Genomic DNA, 17,944 nt, shown 5'->3' with positions numbered 1-17,944 from the left:
GCATAACTCACGGATGCTTTGAATAAAATTCCTCTTGTAACCTACCCTTGTGTGTGAAGTTAGAAATATGGAGTATATGTTTGTTTATAGCTTTAAATGTGCTAATAAGGGAGCAGGGGTAGGGACTTCATTACCTATTTTCCATAAAGTGTGGGGAAGAGGTCCGTCACAATCTCCAGCATACAACATGCTGAAATTATACTCCCCAGACTAATTGGCAAAGTATCTCATGTGGGAAGGCTCATCTGAGAAGTAAAATGTTCCTTTATTTATATACCACAATCTCATTATGTTCACTAGGAATCTTTACCTGGTTCCGGCTTTCTGACAGGAAGTTTCAAACACTGACATGTGATAGGACTGGCAGCTAGGTGGGGAGTGTTGGACTTTGATGATTTAGTAAATATTTTCCATCTCAGGCTCTGTTCTCAGCTGCTGTTTGGAATGAATGATGGTAGCATTCAATATTCTATGTGCTGAAAGCATCAGAGAAAACAAACTTATCTTGGTGGGATTCCTGACTCTGCCACTGAGTTGTTGGCCACATTATTTTTAATCTGTCAGTTTCAGTATAACAGATTTTTGGAAGGTGGACCTTCAGGCCTGTCAGAGGCAACAACAGGCTCAGCTAAGACTTTAGTAACACTTAGTTGTCCTTTCACTAACAGTTCCTGACAAATGCAGAGTAGGGAATTGTGGCTTAGTGGACCCTGGAAAAGGCAGATAATTGCGGGCTCTGTTGCTGTGTTGCTGAGAAAGTCATGGTCCACCTGTGTCCCATTTTCAGTTATTTTAATTTTCCTTTGAGCAGCTCTTTAAGTAGAATGGGTGACAACAACCACCTAAGAGCCAAGTTTTTTTTGTTACATTCCAGCCACTGAAGGGACAAAGATTGCCTCCCTTGTGGTACTTTTTCAAACAAAACTATTCTTTTCATTATCATCTCTCAGCTTTAAAACAGTGAAAATATACGTACAAATCCATACCTATGGGACTATCCTTTAAGTAGTAACAATAAAGTGTCCCCACCTTGGTTGGAAATAGTCCAGGCTTAATGACCTTCTGGATACCATGAAAAATCCAGTTGTTTAACATGCTTTGGGGAAGGCGGAGGGAATGTCTCTGGTGTGGTAAAAGAGATTTTTGTTGTTGGCTGCTGGGTGGTCATCATTACATTTCTGTGAGTAGTATTAATTGTGAAGCGGGTTTTGCATGAGCATCATCTCTTGTTGTTTAAAGCCAAATGAAAACAAAAATACTTTGCATTTTGTTTTTTTAATTCAAGGACCTCAATATCCTTTGCAAAGGAGGTAACGCTGGTTTTACGGTAAAGGGACAAATCAGTCATTTGTCCATATTTACCAATTCAGGGCTCAGTCCTCTAACTGGATCCACACAGGTGCAGGGATCTGCTTGCACTGTTCTGACTAAAATTGAATGCTTCAGACTATAAATAAAACTTGTCCCATGTAGATTCCCCACTAGGTGGTAGTAAATCATCCTCCATCCTTATGGAAAACTCCAGTGAAAGATTTCACACACATATTTCTATGTACCTGCTTTAAAAGCAAATTAGGTAAATTTTTAAAAAGCTTAAAAAGTTACCATTATTTCAAATGCCTTGAGAATACAAACCATAGTCCTTGTTTTGTTTTATTAAGTAAAATATAATTGTTGGCTAAATATCACTGAGCACCAAGATGCAGATTCTGTAAACATTGAAGCTGTAACGGGTGAATTAAATCATAATATGACTGGCTAAGTTCACTGCAGACTATCACTGCAATTCTAAATGGGGCATAACTGCTATTCATCTAGGTGCTTCTGTGGCCCCCATCAATTAAATATCTGGGCACATCACAAGCATTCATTAATGTTCACAGCTATCAAATAAGGACTCTTTCCCCAAACCCAATGGTATAGGTAAGGAGCTGGGACACAAGTCTATCTTGCTAAAGGCTAGATAGCCAGTCTCTGGATAATGCACCCCTGGGCAGCTTGGTGATTTCAATTACTGTATTTGACTAGAATTTTGCCTCGGACTCTTTATTCTTCTTTCTTCCATCCCCTGAAGTGCCACACCAGGTTTCTCCACTGCTGCGGGGGAACAGGGTTCTGTTGCTGTCAGAATCCTGGCCAAGGCACCAAGGAAGAGATTGCAAGAAACGGGCAGTTAGAAAAAGTGCTGTCATTTAAGAGAAGTGGTTTTAGTTAGCGGCCAAGTGAGTTGGAGCTTGGCGAGAGGCTACAGGGAAATGGGTCAAGAGATTCCTCAGCCATGTGTTACTATCACAGGGATCTCATAGAACTGGAAGGACTTCAGGAGGTCATCTGACCCTTGCCACCACCTCTAGTGTGGTGGAATGGTTGTGAATACAGCAAACTCTTTCATATCCAGCATTCTATCATCCAGAACTCTCAAATAACTGGCATTTTAACCATAAGTCAATTTCAGTTACACTTTCCTTGAGTACAGTAGAGTGAAAGTAAATACAAATAAATAGGTCAGGTACAGTCTAAGTTTACAGTGTACAATACTGCTGTTGTTGGTAAATAAAGTACTCTGCATACATTTTTGTTTGTTTCTTAATATCTAATCTTGGTTTTCTTTAGTGTTCTGCATCGTTAGGTACACCTCTCTTTTACCCAGACTATTAATTCTGAGAGATATGAAAGAGTTTACTGTATTTTTGTTTATCTCAGTGAGAATGGAGCTCTATACCCTCACATCCCCAGCTAAGTCCTGATTTTCTGTCTGTATCTTTGCTTCTTCCAGTGGGTAATCATTTCTGGGCAGCCTATAACACCCCCAGTGCCAGCCTGGGCATAGAGAGCTTTGCCCATTTCCTATCTGAACCACTCTCCTTCTATTTACTGCCCTAGGTCTGGATAGTTTGTGAAAGTATGGGGGGGCTTGTAGCCCTCGTAAGTCCAAGTCACAGTCTAGCACAGGGGTGTGGGGACAGGCCCTCTTGTGGGAGGGTGAAATTTCCTGAAGGGGGCACAGCCCAATCGGCTGCTGGGACTCAAGCTCATCCATCTAGCTAATTAAAAATATTGAGATAAGTTGCTGTTTTTAGGTATGTGTGTCTCATCTATATACCGATTCAAAAAGTTTTTACATTTTACAGACTTATTTCCTTACATATGCCGAAAGGTGTTTTGTTTTTTTCCCTATATGAACATGACTGAAATTTCCATCGGTTTGGATTATGTTAGACAGGTTGGAGAGGAGGGCTACTAATTGCAGGGCTGAAAAGTGGGGCCTGATGTAAAAAATTTGTTCAGCCCTGGTCTAGCCCACACTCTCGTGGCTTCTTATTCTCAGGGCCAAGAGCTGTTCCATGTGGAAGGCTAGAGAGACAGAATACACAAACAGCCAAGCTCATGAGAGACAGGGTTGCTTTTTCCATGCAACTGGCTGCATCCCGTGTCATCTCTATGCAGCAGGGATGGCCGGAGTGCAGCAAGCAGCTGATTCCAAATGCTGCAGCTGACAGAAACCAAACAACTGCATCTCTGTCCATGCCAGGGCAGTTCCCACCCCAGATGTTTTCAGTGTTTCAGGTTCCCCACCATTATCATTACTGCAGCAAGGGCAGCCTTCTTTTAATGTCCAGCTTGGGAGAGAGGTCAGGAATGTGTCCACTGGTGAGCATATCATTTTAGAAATCGCACTTGGGAAGTTACCATTCTCCTTCTTTCATTTTTCAGACCTATCAGGTTGCAGGGGGAGGATTATCAAAGCAAATTGTGCTGTTCAAACAGCCAGTAAGAACCAGTTATGCATTCAGAGGAGACATTCAAGAGGCCTCGGGCAGCTTCTGGATAAAAACTCCAAAGAGCAGCTGCCATTGGCACTGTGAAGAGACCATTCTCGATAGACTAAGGGGCAGGCTCTGCTCACTTGGAGCCAGCTGCCTCACTCCAAGGTGTTAGTGGCAGGCTCAATATCTGGCATCCAAGTGCAAACACATGTGTGTGAACGTTGAAGCCATAATGTAACTGGGCTTCATTTCCAAAATAATCTCTTTAGTGACCCTCACAGATTTCATCTTCAAGGGTGAAAGTCACCATGGTGTAGAAGGCCAGCACAAACTCTGAGCACCATATAACCCCCGTTTAATTCCCCATGTGCAGACTAAAGGCCCTGTTGAACCACTAACCCCTTTTCTAAGGCCAAAATAGTGGTCTCACTGAATCCAACAGCAATACTCCTGTTGAGGTAAGTGAGAGATAGGACTGGATCTGGAGGGCTTGAAAGGGAGCCAAGGAGTGTTCAGATTCTTGTGCACTGGAATGACTTTTGCATTTTTGATGAGTTTTGTCATCACCATTCTGCTTAAATACTTTCCCCAGCATTCCAACCCCTGGAGACCAAGGTCCAACCTATCCTTTAAATCCACTTTGGTACCAAATGACTGGAAGACGGCCAATATAACACCAATATTTAAAAAAGGCTCTAGAGGAGATCCTGGCAATTATAGACCGATAAGTTTAACATCAGTACCAGGCAAATTAGTAGAAACACTAGTAAAGAGTAAAATTGCAAGGCACATAGAAGAGCACGAATTGTTGGGCAAAAGTCAGCATGGTTTCTGCAGAGGGAAGTCGTGTCTGTCTAATCTATTAGAATTCTTTGAAGGGGTTAATAAACATGCGGACAAGGGGCACCCAGTGGACATAATATACCTAGATTTCCAGAAAGCCTTTGACACGGTCCCACACCAAAGGCTTTTATGTAAATTAGGTGGTCATGGGATAGGAGGAAAGGTCCTTTCATGGATCGGGAATTGGTTAAAAGACAGAAAACAAAGGGTGGGAATAAATGGTAAATGTTCACAATGGAGGGGGGTAACTAGTGGTGTTCCCCAGGGCTCAGTCCTGGGACCGATCCTGTTCAACTTGTTCATCAATGATCTGGAAAATGAGGTAAGCAGTGAGGTGGCAAAGTTTGCAGATGACACCAAGTTGTTCAGGACAGTCAAAAGCAAAAGGGATTGTGAAGAACTACAAAAAGATCTCAGCAAACTGAGTGATTGGGCAGCAAAATGGCAAATGAAATTTAATGTGGGTAAGTGTAAGGTAATGCATGTTGGAAAAAATAACCCAAATTACACGTACTACATGATGGGGTCAAATTTAGCTACGACAGATCAGGAAAGGGATCTTGGAGTTATAGTGGATAGTTCTCTGAAGACATCCACGCAGTGTGCAGCGGCAGTTAGTAAGGCAAATAGGATGTTAGGAATTATTAAAAAAGGGATCGATAATAAGACAAAAGATATCATACTTCCCCTATATAAAACTATGGTACGCCCACATCTCGAGTACTGCGTGCAGATGTGGTCTCCTCACCTCAAAAAAGATATATTGGCATTAGAAAAGGTTCAGAAAAGGGCGACTAAGATGATTAGGGGCTTGGAAAGGGTCCCATATGGGGAGAGGCTAGAGAGACTGGGACTTTTCAGTTTGGAAAAGAGGCGATTGAGGGGCGATATGATAGAGGTATATAAAATCATGAATGGTGTGGAGAAAGTGAATATAGAAAAATTATTTACCTTTTCCCATAATACAAGAACTAGGGGACACCAAATGAAATTGATGGGTAGTGGGTTCAAAACTAATAAAAGGAAATTTTTCTTCACACAGCGCACAGTCAACCTGTGGAACTCCTTGCCCGAGGCGGCTGTGAAGGCCAGGACTCTATTAGGGTTTAAAAAAGAGCTTGATAAATTTTTGCAGGTCAGGTCCATAAATGGCTATTAGCCAGGGATAAAGTATGGTGCCCTAGCCTTCATAACAAGGGCAGGAGATGGATGGCAGGAGATAAATCACTTGTCTTCTGTTCTCCTTCTCTGGGGCGCCTGGCATTGGCCACCGTCGGCAGATGGGATGCTGGGCTTGATGGACCTTTGGTCTGACCCAGTATGGCCATTCTTATGTTCTTATGTTCTTAACTCAGTCTCCAGCTCTTTTGCCCAGATGCAGAGCTGAACAGCCAGCTGGCTTTATGTTCTGTTACATGATGGTGAAGAAGGTTCACATACCATCTAGGACCTCTAAATAGGGTGTTTGTGGGGCAACAGGCGCTCCACGTGGGGTAAGTTTACCCACAGTGCCCACTGGGGAGCTGTCTCACTCGAAGGCCTCTCTGATTTGTACATCTCTGTCTTGCCCAGGTGGCCATGCTGAAGAGTCCCTTCTCACCAGAGCCCGATGTTATGGACAACTTGGCCAGAAGAAAACTGCTATTTTTGATTTTAATGCCATCCTTAAGGAAGACCCTAGAAATGTCCAGGCCCTGAGTGGAAGGGGATTCATATATGTTGCCCTGAGCCAGCAGAAGGTATTGTTGTCATAGAATCATAGAACACTAGGACCGGAAGGGTCATGTTGAATTATTGTCATGAGTTATCCAATAAATGTAAAGTATTTGAATGAACTATCTCATATTCCATGGGCCTGACCGTTCACCTGCTGAAATCAATGGGAAATCTGCCACTGGATTCAAGTAGAAAGCAGGGTTGGGCCCCATATGCATTGATACCTGGCCCTAACATCATGTCTATATCACACCAGTGGCTCATCACCTTTTTCAGACTGCTTTTACCCCTTTGTTTTGTGTACCCCCAAGGGTCACCTCACTTAAAAGTGTCTTGCTTACAGAATCAGACAGAAAGACATGGGAGGCTATTACTGACTGATTACTTACGTTCTAATTTTTACCGTAGTTGAAAAATCAATCAACTGGAAAATATATTTACATTTTGGCATATAGCCCATAGAGCACTATAAACAAGTCAGTGTCTGTATGACATTTTAGTTTGTATTGCCATTGCTGGTGCTTTTTATGTAGCTGGTTGTAAAATTAGGCAGATATCTAAATAAGCTGTGTTACCCCCTGTAATACTATCTACTCCCAGCTACACATACAGGTTGAAATGTTTTAATGCAGAATGCTCTCGGATGGCAATATAATCCAGCATGATTTTAGTTAGTTGGATGACCACTTATCATGGCTGTGGCCAAGTTCCCTGGGGTCCCATGAAGTTTGCTTCCAGCCACCAGTCCTGGCTCTCAGTGTTCTGTGCTTGTTATTTAGCTGTAATTTACCCCTAAGTGTCTTCTAAGAGCCCAGGAAGCAGTGGACGTGTTGGTAATGTGCTAGACAATATTGATCTCACATGGTCTGGCAAATTCTCTCATCCAGCGCCGGTCAGGTCTCAAGGATGCCAGATCAGAGATGTCCAACCTATAGTAATAGGTGAGAATCACTGTATTACTCACTGTCCTGGAGGGGTGGTGAACAATGGGCCCTGAAAGTAGCTTCTCTGAGTCTGTGCATAAGCCCCAACTGTCTGCAACTCATTCAACTCTCCCTGTGGCTCATTATCTACAGGGGCAGCAAAGCACCCTGTGGTGCATGTGCGGACGACACGTAGCATGGCCAAGGAAATGAAACATTACTTCAAGATCCAAAAACGTACTGTAAATGCTAGAACCTGTGGGATCTGTGCACGCACTCAGATGCTCTGCTGCGTGTAAAAGCCCTGACCCGGTATGGCCTACGGAGCTTCGTTGCCCCAGTCGTTCACTGTCTGGGTTCTAAAGACAAAACATGCTGTTCGCAGGCAGCATGTGATGCGAGATCAAAGCCACCACTCAGTGCGGTAGCCTGCTTTTCCTATGTGCCCATCTGCCCCTCCCCCTCTACTGATAACTCAGTTGCCCATGTCTAGAGGAGAGGAAGGAGGACACATCTCTCATGTGCATCACTCTGATGCAGTCATATGCACTGCTGCAAAATGACTAAGGGTCTGGAGCAACAAAAATGATGAAGGGTCTGGAGCACAAGACCTATGAGGAGAGGCTGAGGGATTTGAGCTTGTTTTGTTTACAGAAGAGAAGACTTAGAGGTGATTTAATAGCAGCCTTCAACTTCCTGAAGGGGAGCTCTAAAAAGGAGGGTGAGAAACTGTTCTCAGTGGTGTCAGACGGCAGAACAAGGAGTAATGGTCTGAAGTTGAAGAGGGGGAGGTGTAGGTTAGATATTAGGAAAAACTACTTCACCAGGCGGGTGGTGAAGCATTGGAATGCGTTGCCTAGAGAGGTGGTGGATTCTCCATCCCTAGAGGTTTTTAAGTCCCAGCTGGACACGGTCCTGGCTAGGATGACTTAGTTGGGGTTGATCCTGCTTGAAGCAGGGGGCCGGACTAGATGACCTCCTGAGGTCCCTTCCAGCCCTGTGATTCTGTGAAAATAAGCCCCTCTTTCCACTGGAACAGGCAACGTAGCACCAAATGTAAAAGAGGACAGCAGTGCTTGGTGATGACACATATGTCCAAAGCTACTACAGCTACACAGCACATCCACTTACAAGCTGTGTGTTGTCATGCTTTACAAATTGCAGGGCTTCTTTCATTACCCTCAAGTTAAGTGGCACATGTCAGACTTATGCCTGTGTCATGTGCCGCATGCATGGCCAGAATTAGTAATAATAGTTATACCCAGTGATTAGACAGCACTTTCTATCGATAGATCTCAGAGCAGCACTGAGCTTTGCAACATTGGCAGTACAGGGCCAGGTGCATGGCTTATGTAAACTGGAGCAACTCCACTGAATTCATTGGATCTGTGTTAAGTTACAGGCCTGATGATGGGGTGGGGGAAGGGGACAAAGGAGGCAGCTGCCCGAGGATCTGGCAATTGAAAAGGGCCTTGGGCTCCCAGCCACTGCTACAGGCAGCCAGTGCTCCAGGCCCTTTAAATAACCATGGAGCCCCCAACAGTGCACTCCGGGCAGCTCTGTAGGGCTGTCTGAAGGGCCTGCTTAGGAAGGTTAGCCCCCCCGACCCCTTCCGCCTGCGACCCTGACCCTTCTGGGGGTGGAGCCATGGCCCCATCCCATCTTGCCCAGGGACCTGGCAAGTCTGTCAGCCACCCTTTCAATTTACACCTATTGAGCCAAATTCTGCGCTCATTTACTCCTGTGTAAATCTAGAGTAATTCCATCAGCCTGAGTGGTTGACCTCTAGATTTATACGAGAGGAACAGAACAGAAATGGGCCCAGTGTTTTCATGATGGCAACTCCTGCCTGAATTATGGGCTTAGGGTTACAAGGGCTAAATGTCTTTTTCTGCCTCCACCAGGAATATTTTTCTCTGTTTATCCAATTATTTTAGTACCCCCAGTGCTCCTCTCCCCAGTGGAGGAGTAGCCTCGTTTTCCTCCAGTGTTTTATTGTGTTTTTATTGGCTCTTGAAGTGCTGTGGCTGCTCTTCCAGTACACAGAGTCCCACAGCAAGGGAAGCATTTTGTCAAGACCCTTATTATGTCTGAGCAATGGTACATGCTCACCTCTGAGTCTTGAACCCTGTGGGATTGTTGGTGGCTCGCTCCCTTCGGTGTCAGCATGCTACAGGGCAAGGCCTGGGTTTGGAGAATGAAACATGATGGACAAGGCTTTGAGGACCAGACAGGAGCCATTTTTTATATCAGTTCCACACACTGGACTCGTCATGCCAGGTTCAGACTCCTTGTGAGACTTACTCAAGTGCTGCTTTAAAGAGTTGAGGGGTTCACATAGGCCACATGCTCTGTTTCACAAGGGGAGCTTAGCTCCATGCAGGCATTCGGCTCTGCCAAGCATGTGCTCCTGTGTTGTTTCCTTCCTGCTCCATATGGTGTCGACCCACATGGGTCCCCGACAGTTGGCCCAGAGTCCTTCCTGTAGGTGGCAGAGTGAAATACCAGAGTGGAGGTTCAGAGAGGTGGTAGAGTCCACTGAGCATCTTCCTCTCTCACCAGTGAAACGCAACTTTCTCCGCAGGTGAAAAACTTGCAGCGATTCTAGCCATGGGCTGCCATGGATGTGGTCAAACGAAGGGCGAGCTTTATGGCAAGTCCTGGGCTTGGCTGAATTGTGCCAGACTGAGTGGGTTAGACTTGAAAATCCTTAATCTAGCCACATAGGCACTCCCCTCCATCTTGCCTAGCCAGTGTCCCTTAACCTTCCTCCAGAAAAGCCACCTTGACTGGTGCCAAGGTCACTCAGGCTCTAGGGCCTATTCCATACTTGGCCCTTGTGTGGCAAGCACCCTGAAAGGGGCAGGCTGTGATGCAGGCACCTGTTTACTGTGGAATAGGCCAAGATCTTTCCCCTCACACACACAGCCACTCAGTTCACATAAACTGCCAGAAACCATCACAAGGGGCTGACTAGGTATTACCAGTGAAGTACTGAGGGTCAGGACCAAAGCACAAAGGAGTCCTTCCTGGACTTCAATGGGGTCCTTAATGAATTCCCTCCCAGGAGAATTTGGATCTAGAATCTTGGTTTTGCTGCATCAAAGTTTTTGATAGAATGTTTCCAACATCTTAGAGCCGTGCCGTCCAATACGGTCACTACGCACCACATGCGGTAAATAGGACATTGCATTGTGGTTAGTGCATGTACACCTAACTCATTACATGGGGGTGGCCAACTGCCATCCACCCACTCTGCACACGCGCCTCACCACTTGGTGGGAGAAGTGCATGGTGGCTGCTCCAGCAGCAGTCCTGGCAGCAGGTCCAGCAGCAGCTCCAGCGGCACTGGTGGGTCACAAGCATTGAATTAGAATGGAGGGGCTGGGGATGCCTGGCTCTGGGGAGGAGAAGGGCATTTATTTATAGTGGGGAGGCTGAGAGTGCCTGGATCATTTGACGTTTTGGTGTTTGTATTATTTAGTATGAAATGCCTACCAACAGTCTCATTAGTTAATAAAGTTTTGTACAACATAATGTGGCAAATATGGAAAGATGACAACCACAAGAGCGGCGAGCACTGAATTCCTACCGGACACCACTGCACTAGTATCAGAGAGGTGGCCATGTTAGTCTGTAGCTTTGAGAACAACATGAAGTCCTGTGGCACCTTATAGACTAACAGATATTTTGGAGCATAAGCTTTTGTGGGCAAAGACCCGCTTCATCAGATACATGAGTAGGGAGGATGCTTTCAGAAGGGTATTTAAAGAGTGGGGTCCCAGTAAGAGGGACTAGTGAGGTACTTGCTTAGACTGCTAACTCCTGCAGAGAGCAGCTGTCTTTTTTTGTTATGTCTTTGAACCACATTTAGCATGCTAAAATCCTGGTCTACATTTGGTGCCCCTGGGTAATCCTGCAATTCTAATCATAATAATTAATACATACACATGAGCCAACCTAACTCTGCTCCCATGGAGGTTAAAGGAAGTTGACTTTAGTGGGTGTGGTTAGTGATAAACACTTTTGAAATTCTACCTCAATGTTTGAAGCACTATAAAGATGTTGACTGAGTCATGTAAAGTGGCGCAGCAAGTCAGTGGAGGAGCTGGAAATGAAACTCAGAGGCTGCGTCTACACGTGCACGCTACTTCGAAGTAGCGGCAGTAACTTCGAAATAGCGCCCGTCACGTCTACACGTGTTGGGCGCTATTTCGAAGTTGAAATCGACGTTAGGCGGCGAGACGTCGAAGTCGCTAACCCCATGAGCGGATGGGAATAGCGCCCTACTTCGACGTTCAACATCGAAGTAGGGACGTGTAGACGATCCGCGTCCCGCAACATCGAAATAGCGGGGTCCTCCATGGCGGCCATCAGCTGGGGGGTTGAGAGATACTCTCTCTCCAGCCCTTGCGGGGCTCTGTGGTCACCGTGGGCAGCAGCCCTTAGCCCAGGGCTTCTGGCTGCTGCTGCTGCAGCTGGGGGTCCGTGCTGCATATACAGGGTCTGCAACTAGTTGTTGGCTCTGTGTATCTTGCACTGTTTAATGAAAGTGTGTCTGGGAGGGGCCCTTTAAGGGAGCGACTTGCTGTTGAGTCCGCCCCGTGACCCTGTCTGCAGCTGTGCCTGGCTCCCTTATTTCGATGTGTGCTACTTTGGCGTGTAGACGTTCCCTCGCTGTGCCTATTTCGATGTTGGGCTGAGCAACGTCAAAGTTGAACATCGACGTTGCCAGCCCTGGAGGACGTGTAGACGTTATTCATCGAAATAGCCTATTTCGATGTCGCAACATCGAAATAAGCTATTTCGAAGTTGGGTGCACGTGTAGACGTAGCCAGAATGTCCTGACTCTTCTGTGGTTTCTCTGTTGTCCACTTCTAATCTTTAACAATTTCGCTTTTTGTAATCATGCCATCCTTCTGCAAGTTCATAAACTACACCCTAGTACTGTACCATCGAATGACCTGTCTGACTGCACAGCAAAATCTTGCAAACAGTGAAAAAATTCTCCATGAGGAGATGAACTTTGTGATGTACTGCCCCTTGAAAGTGATCCACAGCATTCATGTTTATTTTGGCTTCGATGACAGTCATCATCCTTGTAAAACCCTTTCCCAAGTGAATGAACATTGGGATCATTGCATGCACATTCATTAAGAGCAGGTTCAATATCCTCTCAGTTTGCCAATAAGCTGTAACCGGAAGCAGCCAAGCCCAAATGGTTTCCATTGCAGTGATGTGATTTCTACTGACAGCTTTAAAACCCTTTTAGCCAATAGCTCCCATGTTAATAGAATAAGGCACTGACCTAAGCTGATCAAATGATCCTCCTCCTGTCACATCTTGTGTGCTCAGAGACGTGTGTGTTTTCACAGACTGGAGAACTAACATACCAAACATTCTTGACGCTTACGAGCAGGCGGCAGTGTTTTATTTTGAGTATCAGTCACATTTGTCTCCAAACACTGTTTTTAGGCATGTTTTTCACCCCACCAATCATCTATCACAATAAGTAACAAAAATGCCACCAGGGTACCTGTCAGCACTGTTACCTGCTAGTGGTACAAATAATTGTATGGCATCTATCAGTACCGATTTTCAGACACTGTGCTGTTACCCAGGGAGATATTGCTCAGACAAGGTGGTAACTCCAGGAATGATGTTAAAAAGACTATAGAATCACAGAATACTAAGGCTGGAAGAGGCCTCAGGAGGTCACCAAGTCCAGGCCCCCGCCCAAAGCAGGATCAACCCTAACTAAATTATCCCAGCCAGGACATTTTCATGCCAGGTCTTAAAAGCCCCTGGGGATGGAGATTCTACCACCTCTCTAGGTAACCTGTTCCAGTGCTTCACCACCCTCCTAGTGAAATAGATTTTCCTAATATGCAACCTAGACCTCCAACCACAACTTGAGAACACTCCTTGTTCTGCCACCTGTCAATACTGAGAACAGCCTCTCTTCAGACTCTCTAGAAAGTTGCCATCAAATCGCCCCTCACTCTTCTCTTCTGCAAACTAGATAAGCCCAAACCCCTCAGTCTTTCCTTGTAGATCATGTGCTCCAGCCCCCTATTCATTTTGGTTGCCCTCCACTGTACCCTCTCCAATGCATCCACCTCCTTTCTATACTGGGGGGGCCCAGAACTGGGCACAATACTCCAGATGTAGTTTCAATAGTGCCAAATAAACATTTGTTATGTGCATCCAGCACATCCAGCAGTAGAAACACATAGATGACCACAAAGAGTCTAGGTCTGAGGCAATGTCTGTGGATCTGTGGCAGGGTAGTGCCAGACTAGTTGCTGTCAATACCTATTAGTGCTGCATAATATTTTTAAGAATTTTTGTTTGTTTGTTTGAATTCGGAAGAACCAGGGAGATAATTAGAGTGAAATTTGCTTCAGACATTCCTTTGGAGGAGGCGAAATTCACCCCTATGCAGAGGGTGTGAGAACAAATGTTTTGCATGACTTACACGTACTTTCTTCAGCCCTGTTCCGAAGACTGATGCTGGATTTACAAAGCCTTGTGCCAGCCCAGCCCTCTTCATCAGTAGTAATCCTCCAGTTCTTTTGTGCAAATGTGACTTTCAAAACTTCCCTCCCAATACTGTCCTTTAAAGGTCTGAGTACCCCTTCTCCCCAGAGTACAGCCTCCTTTTTGTGTTGATTACAGTTTCGCAGTCAGAACATTAAAGGAGGACAGCAGGCAATTTTGTTTCTTTTAGCAATCTCTGTGTCTGTCTTTCTCCTTCTTTGCTTGGTCCAGATAGAACACCATTGATGCAAATTTTCCTTGAACAGGAAATGCTTAACCAAGACACCATAACCACGTTAGACAAGGGCTAGCAATTGGAGACAAATTGCTAACACAATGCAACGTATCTTTGTGATTCATATTTTATGGAAAATCCATTCATTGTGTTTTGGGAAATATCTGCACTTCTTTTCTGAGTATTAACAATGAAAGATGCAAGTTCAAGATATGAACTATTACAGCCTACACTCATAGCAGTATTTCTACTGTCTGAGGCAACTCCACAATTATGACATGTTTAAGGACATTACGGGGAGCCTGGAAGATGGGATTCATTATAGAATCAGGACCGCTTCCTGGAAAGATGGGATCTGCACTGTGTCTTATGCAGAGATGCTAATAGAATGAGATGAGGAGTTACTTGAAGCTGTATGAGTTGTAATTGTTCATTAAACCAATGAGAGTAAACAAGTAAAAACCCAGATACAATAGATCAACATCATAAACTTTCAAATAGACAGTCCCTCCCGCCTTGTAATCCAAAGCATCCATAGCAAGTCAAGAACTCTCTCTTCTTTTGTTTTTTGTTCCATGGATTGGAAGAAAGATGCCTCATTTATAACAACTGGCCTTTCTTCCACCTGACTATTTTAAAAATGTCACTGGTGATAGCTTGTCACGATACCTTTTTCAGTCAAAAATTTAAATAAAAGAGGGGTTTTTTTAACAAAGATCAACAGTGGGAATGCTTCTTTCTTTAAACAATCACCTTTCCTTGTTCTCTTGCCACCCAAAAATTGTACCACCATCTTATAGTGCCAGAACTAGAAAGTGAAACTGAGTAGAATCTTATACACATAGGTGAAACTAAATGGTCTTTATTTCATTATGCAATATGAATGACATGCAAATAGGAACTAAACAGTCCAGCAGCCTCCAGTGAATATTTACTGACTCTTTAATGAAGGTTATTTCTCATGATTTATATTTAGAAGCATCCTTCTAAGCTGAGAAATTCGTGGAATGACAAACAACAGTAAGTGCTGTAGAATTAGTTGTTCAATGATTATATCAGCTGGAATCTGACCACTTTTTTAGGATTAGTAATGTAAGGTGTTATGGTGAGAAATTTTAAAGTACAGGTTGCACTTCTCTCAACTGCCACCCTTGGGATCTGACTGGTGCCAGGTGAGAGAATTTGTCGGACCACGGGAGGTCAATATTGTCTTGCAGCATTACCAACATGTCCATTGCTGACTGGGCTCTTAGAAGACATTTAGGGGTAAATTACAGCTAAATAACAGCCCAGAACACAGAGAGCTAGGACTGGTGGCTGTAAACAAATTTTATGGGACCACAGGAAACTTGACCACAGCCATGAGAGGTGGTCGTCCAGCTAACTAAAATCATGCTGGATTATGAATGTTGCCGCACGAGAGATTTCCAGATGACACAGGTTCGACCTGTGATAGCATTACCATGTTTATTGCACCTGGGTCCTCTTAACTCCAATGGTCTGCAGCTGTGAAGGGTTAGAATGAGAATTTGCTGAATGCTTTGAGCAAGAGCAATGCACAGGTGCAGCATCCCAGGACCATTTCTGGGAAGTGTGTGTGACTCCATCTCTGCTGCACTGGGGATTTCCACTGGGTACAGCTTACTTCCTCTCCATGCCCTGCCAGTTCCATTGCTTAGCACAGGAAGGCAAAGGAATCGCTACTCCACCAACATCCAGATTCCCCCTACCTGTCCCACCTGCCATCTCCCTCCCCAGTGACAGTTCAAAGCAGCCCAACCTTTATCTGCTTATCCTTATGGCCTAGCCACAATGTGGGCTGTGCTCTCATGGCTACCTAGGGAGGCAAAGTGGGAGGTGTTTCACTCCCACTTACTCGCCTGCATGGCTGTGATAGGGCCAGATTATATCCTAAGTACTTAGAAATTCACTCATGACCAACTCAGGTTCCCATATGAAAAGGAATGATTCTTTGCATTGATAGAACATGCAATTCCAGGAGCTCAAGCTGTTCCACAAAGATTAATTAATCAACCCTCACAACTCCCTTTGGGAGGTAGGGCTGTATTTATCATCCCTAGTTTACAGGTGGGGAAAGCATGTCACAGAGAAGTTAATTGATATGCCCAACCATCACAAAGTCAGTAGCAGAGAGGGGAAAAGCCCCCATGCCAGAACTCATGACTTTCAGTCTCATGCTCACACCACTAGATCACTCTCTGTTTGCCTATGGATTGTGGCTGTACAGAACTAGGCACCCAGCCATATGAATTGCTGTTTGTTTGTTACAGGGAATGTGCTTGTTCCTGTAAGGGAAAACCTGGGGATAATAATAGAAATCAGATGTCTAATCTGATTCTTTGTTGGATAAAAGCTCAGACCTAACGCAGCATGTATGTACTGATTTTGCTAAGGGCTCGAGGCTGAGGAAAGAGAAAGAAAATAAAAGATGCCATTAAGATAAGAAAGTTTCAGAAACAAATCCCCGGACTTGCTGTCTAGCTAGCAATGCTGCTTTGAGCACCGTCTGTTCCGATCCTCCACGTGCCATCTGTTTTTCCCCTTCAAGGGCTTTGGGAGGGCTGCTTTCAATTTCAGCAAGTTGTGTCTCATGCAGATTCCTAGCCTTTTGGGTGGCCATCTCGGCAGCTTGTTCAAAACATTCCCAAATGTTTGGAGTATAAAACAGCAAATGTGCATTTTCACTGCACCGTTGCAACTCATTTAAAACCCAATTTGCAAAATGCTTGCGTGGGCTTTAGGGAAGCCAGGGGAACTAGTGGATTTCATATCCAAGGCCCAAAATATGATTATGAACATTAAAGCTCTACAGGACTGTTCAGAGCTGGATAGTCAAAAGGTAGGGAAAGCCTCACGCCTGAGGAGCCCATGCTTTAAGACTTTCAGTCTGCAGCTGTTTCATAGGAGGAGAACCCTGCAGTCATAGAGAACAGCTTGCCTAACGTTATTTACCTGCCGAGACCAGTGCAAACAGATTTAGCATCTGTTTGCAAAGCTTTGCAAAATGATAAGCACAAAGGAAAATTTCAAAAGGGTAAAAGTCACCTTGTGCAGCTGTCCCATGCAAGACCTATGCATCACTTAATTAATTAATTGAACTGATATATGGCGCTTGTGCTGGTCCCCTATGTAGGAATGAATTTCACCCTTACTGTGTAAGTTTCTCCCAAGCCATGGGTGTGTGAGCCTTTAAGTGTGCATGCCAGATATGAACATACAGCACAGAAATTATTCATGAAAATGTGTTAGAGAATGTAAGTCAAATGGCTCCGCTTGCCAAATGGAACTGTCCATTTCTACATCATTCCCAGCCTTCCTACACTAATCACTACTAATAAGGACATGCACACTTTGTCTAGCAATGCTCCTAAGTGCAATTGCTTGGAGATCGGGAATCTAGTTAAAGCTGGAGAGCTCTCTAGCTCCACTTGTCGCAGGCGTAATATCATCATGGCAGACATTGCAAGATAGTGCTAAATAGGTGGTCTTCCAAGCTCTTTTTTTTAGCATGTGAGCAAATGTTCAGGCTTGGGAAGACATGCTATGTTGCTGTTAGTTTTTACTCAGTCAGGGTTCTGTAGAAAGGACCTTGGAGAGGGAGCGGGTTCAGCAGCAGCTGAATTTGCTGTCTGCCTTAGATGCTGATCACAGTCAGAGTTTCTGAGAAGCCAGCGCTTGTTTTTTGGGAACTAGCTGAGATTCCTGGCACAAGGAATTGCTCTGCAAACTTTTCAACCACTTTCATTGCATCACTCGCGTAAATAAAACAGGTTACACATGGAAGGGCCCTCGAATCCACCTCACTGGTTTCTCCTTTGCTGGGAAGCTGAACTGCAAGGCCTTGAATATCTGCTCCAGCTCAATAGAGGGTGATGCTGCTGTTAGAAGAAGGGACAGCA

General features: G+C 44.7%; 1 protein-coding gene across 1 annotated transcript in view; it reads left to right on the top strand.

The window, feature by feature from the left end:
- TTC34 (tetratricopeptide repeat domain 34) overlaps window positions 1-17,944 on the top strand; it is a 51,041-nt gene that overhangs the window by 17,482 nt on the left and 15,615 nt on the right. The window contains exon 4 of the mRNA XM_075017979.1: window positions 6,183-6,349. Coding sequence (XP_074874080.1) covers window positions 6,183-6,349 — 167 coding nt within the window. The remainder of the gene's footprint in view (window positions 1-6,182; window positions 6,350-17,944) is intronic.

Source organism: Carettochelys insculpta, chromosome 23 (assembly GCF_033958435.1).
Source record: "Carettochelys insculpta isolate YL-2023 chromosome 23, ASM3395843v1, whole genome shotgun sequence".
NCBI classification, from domain to species: Eukaryota; Metazoa; Chordata; order Testudines; family Carettochelyidae; genus Carettochelys; species Carettochelys insculpta.
This window is presented reverse-complemented; position numbering and strand designations above follow the sequence as displayed.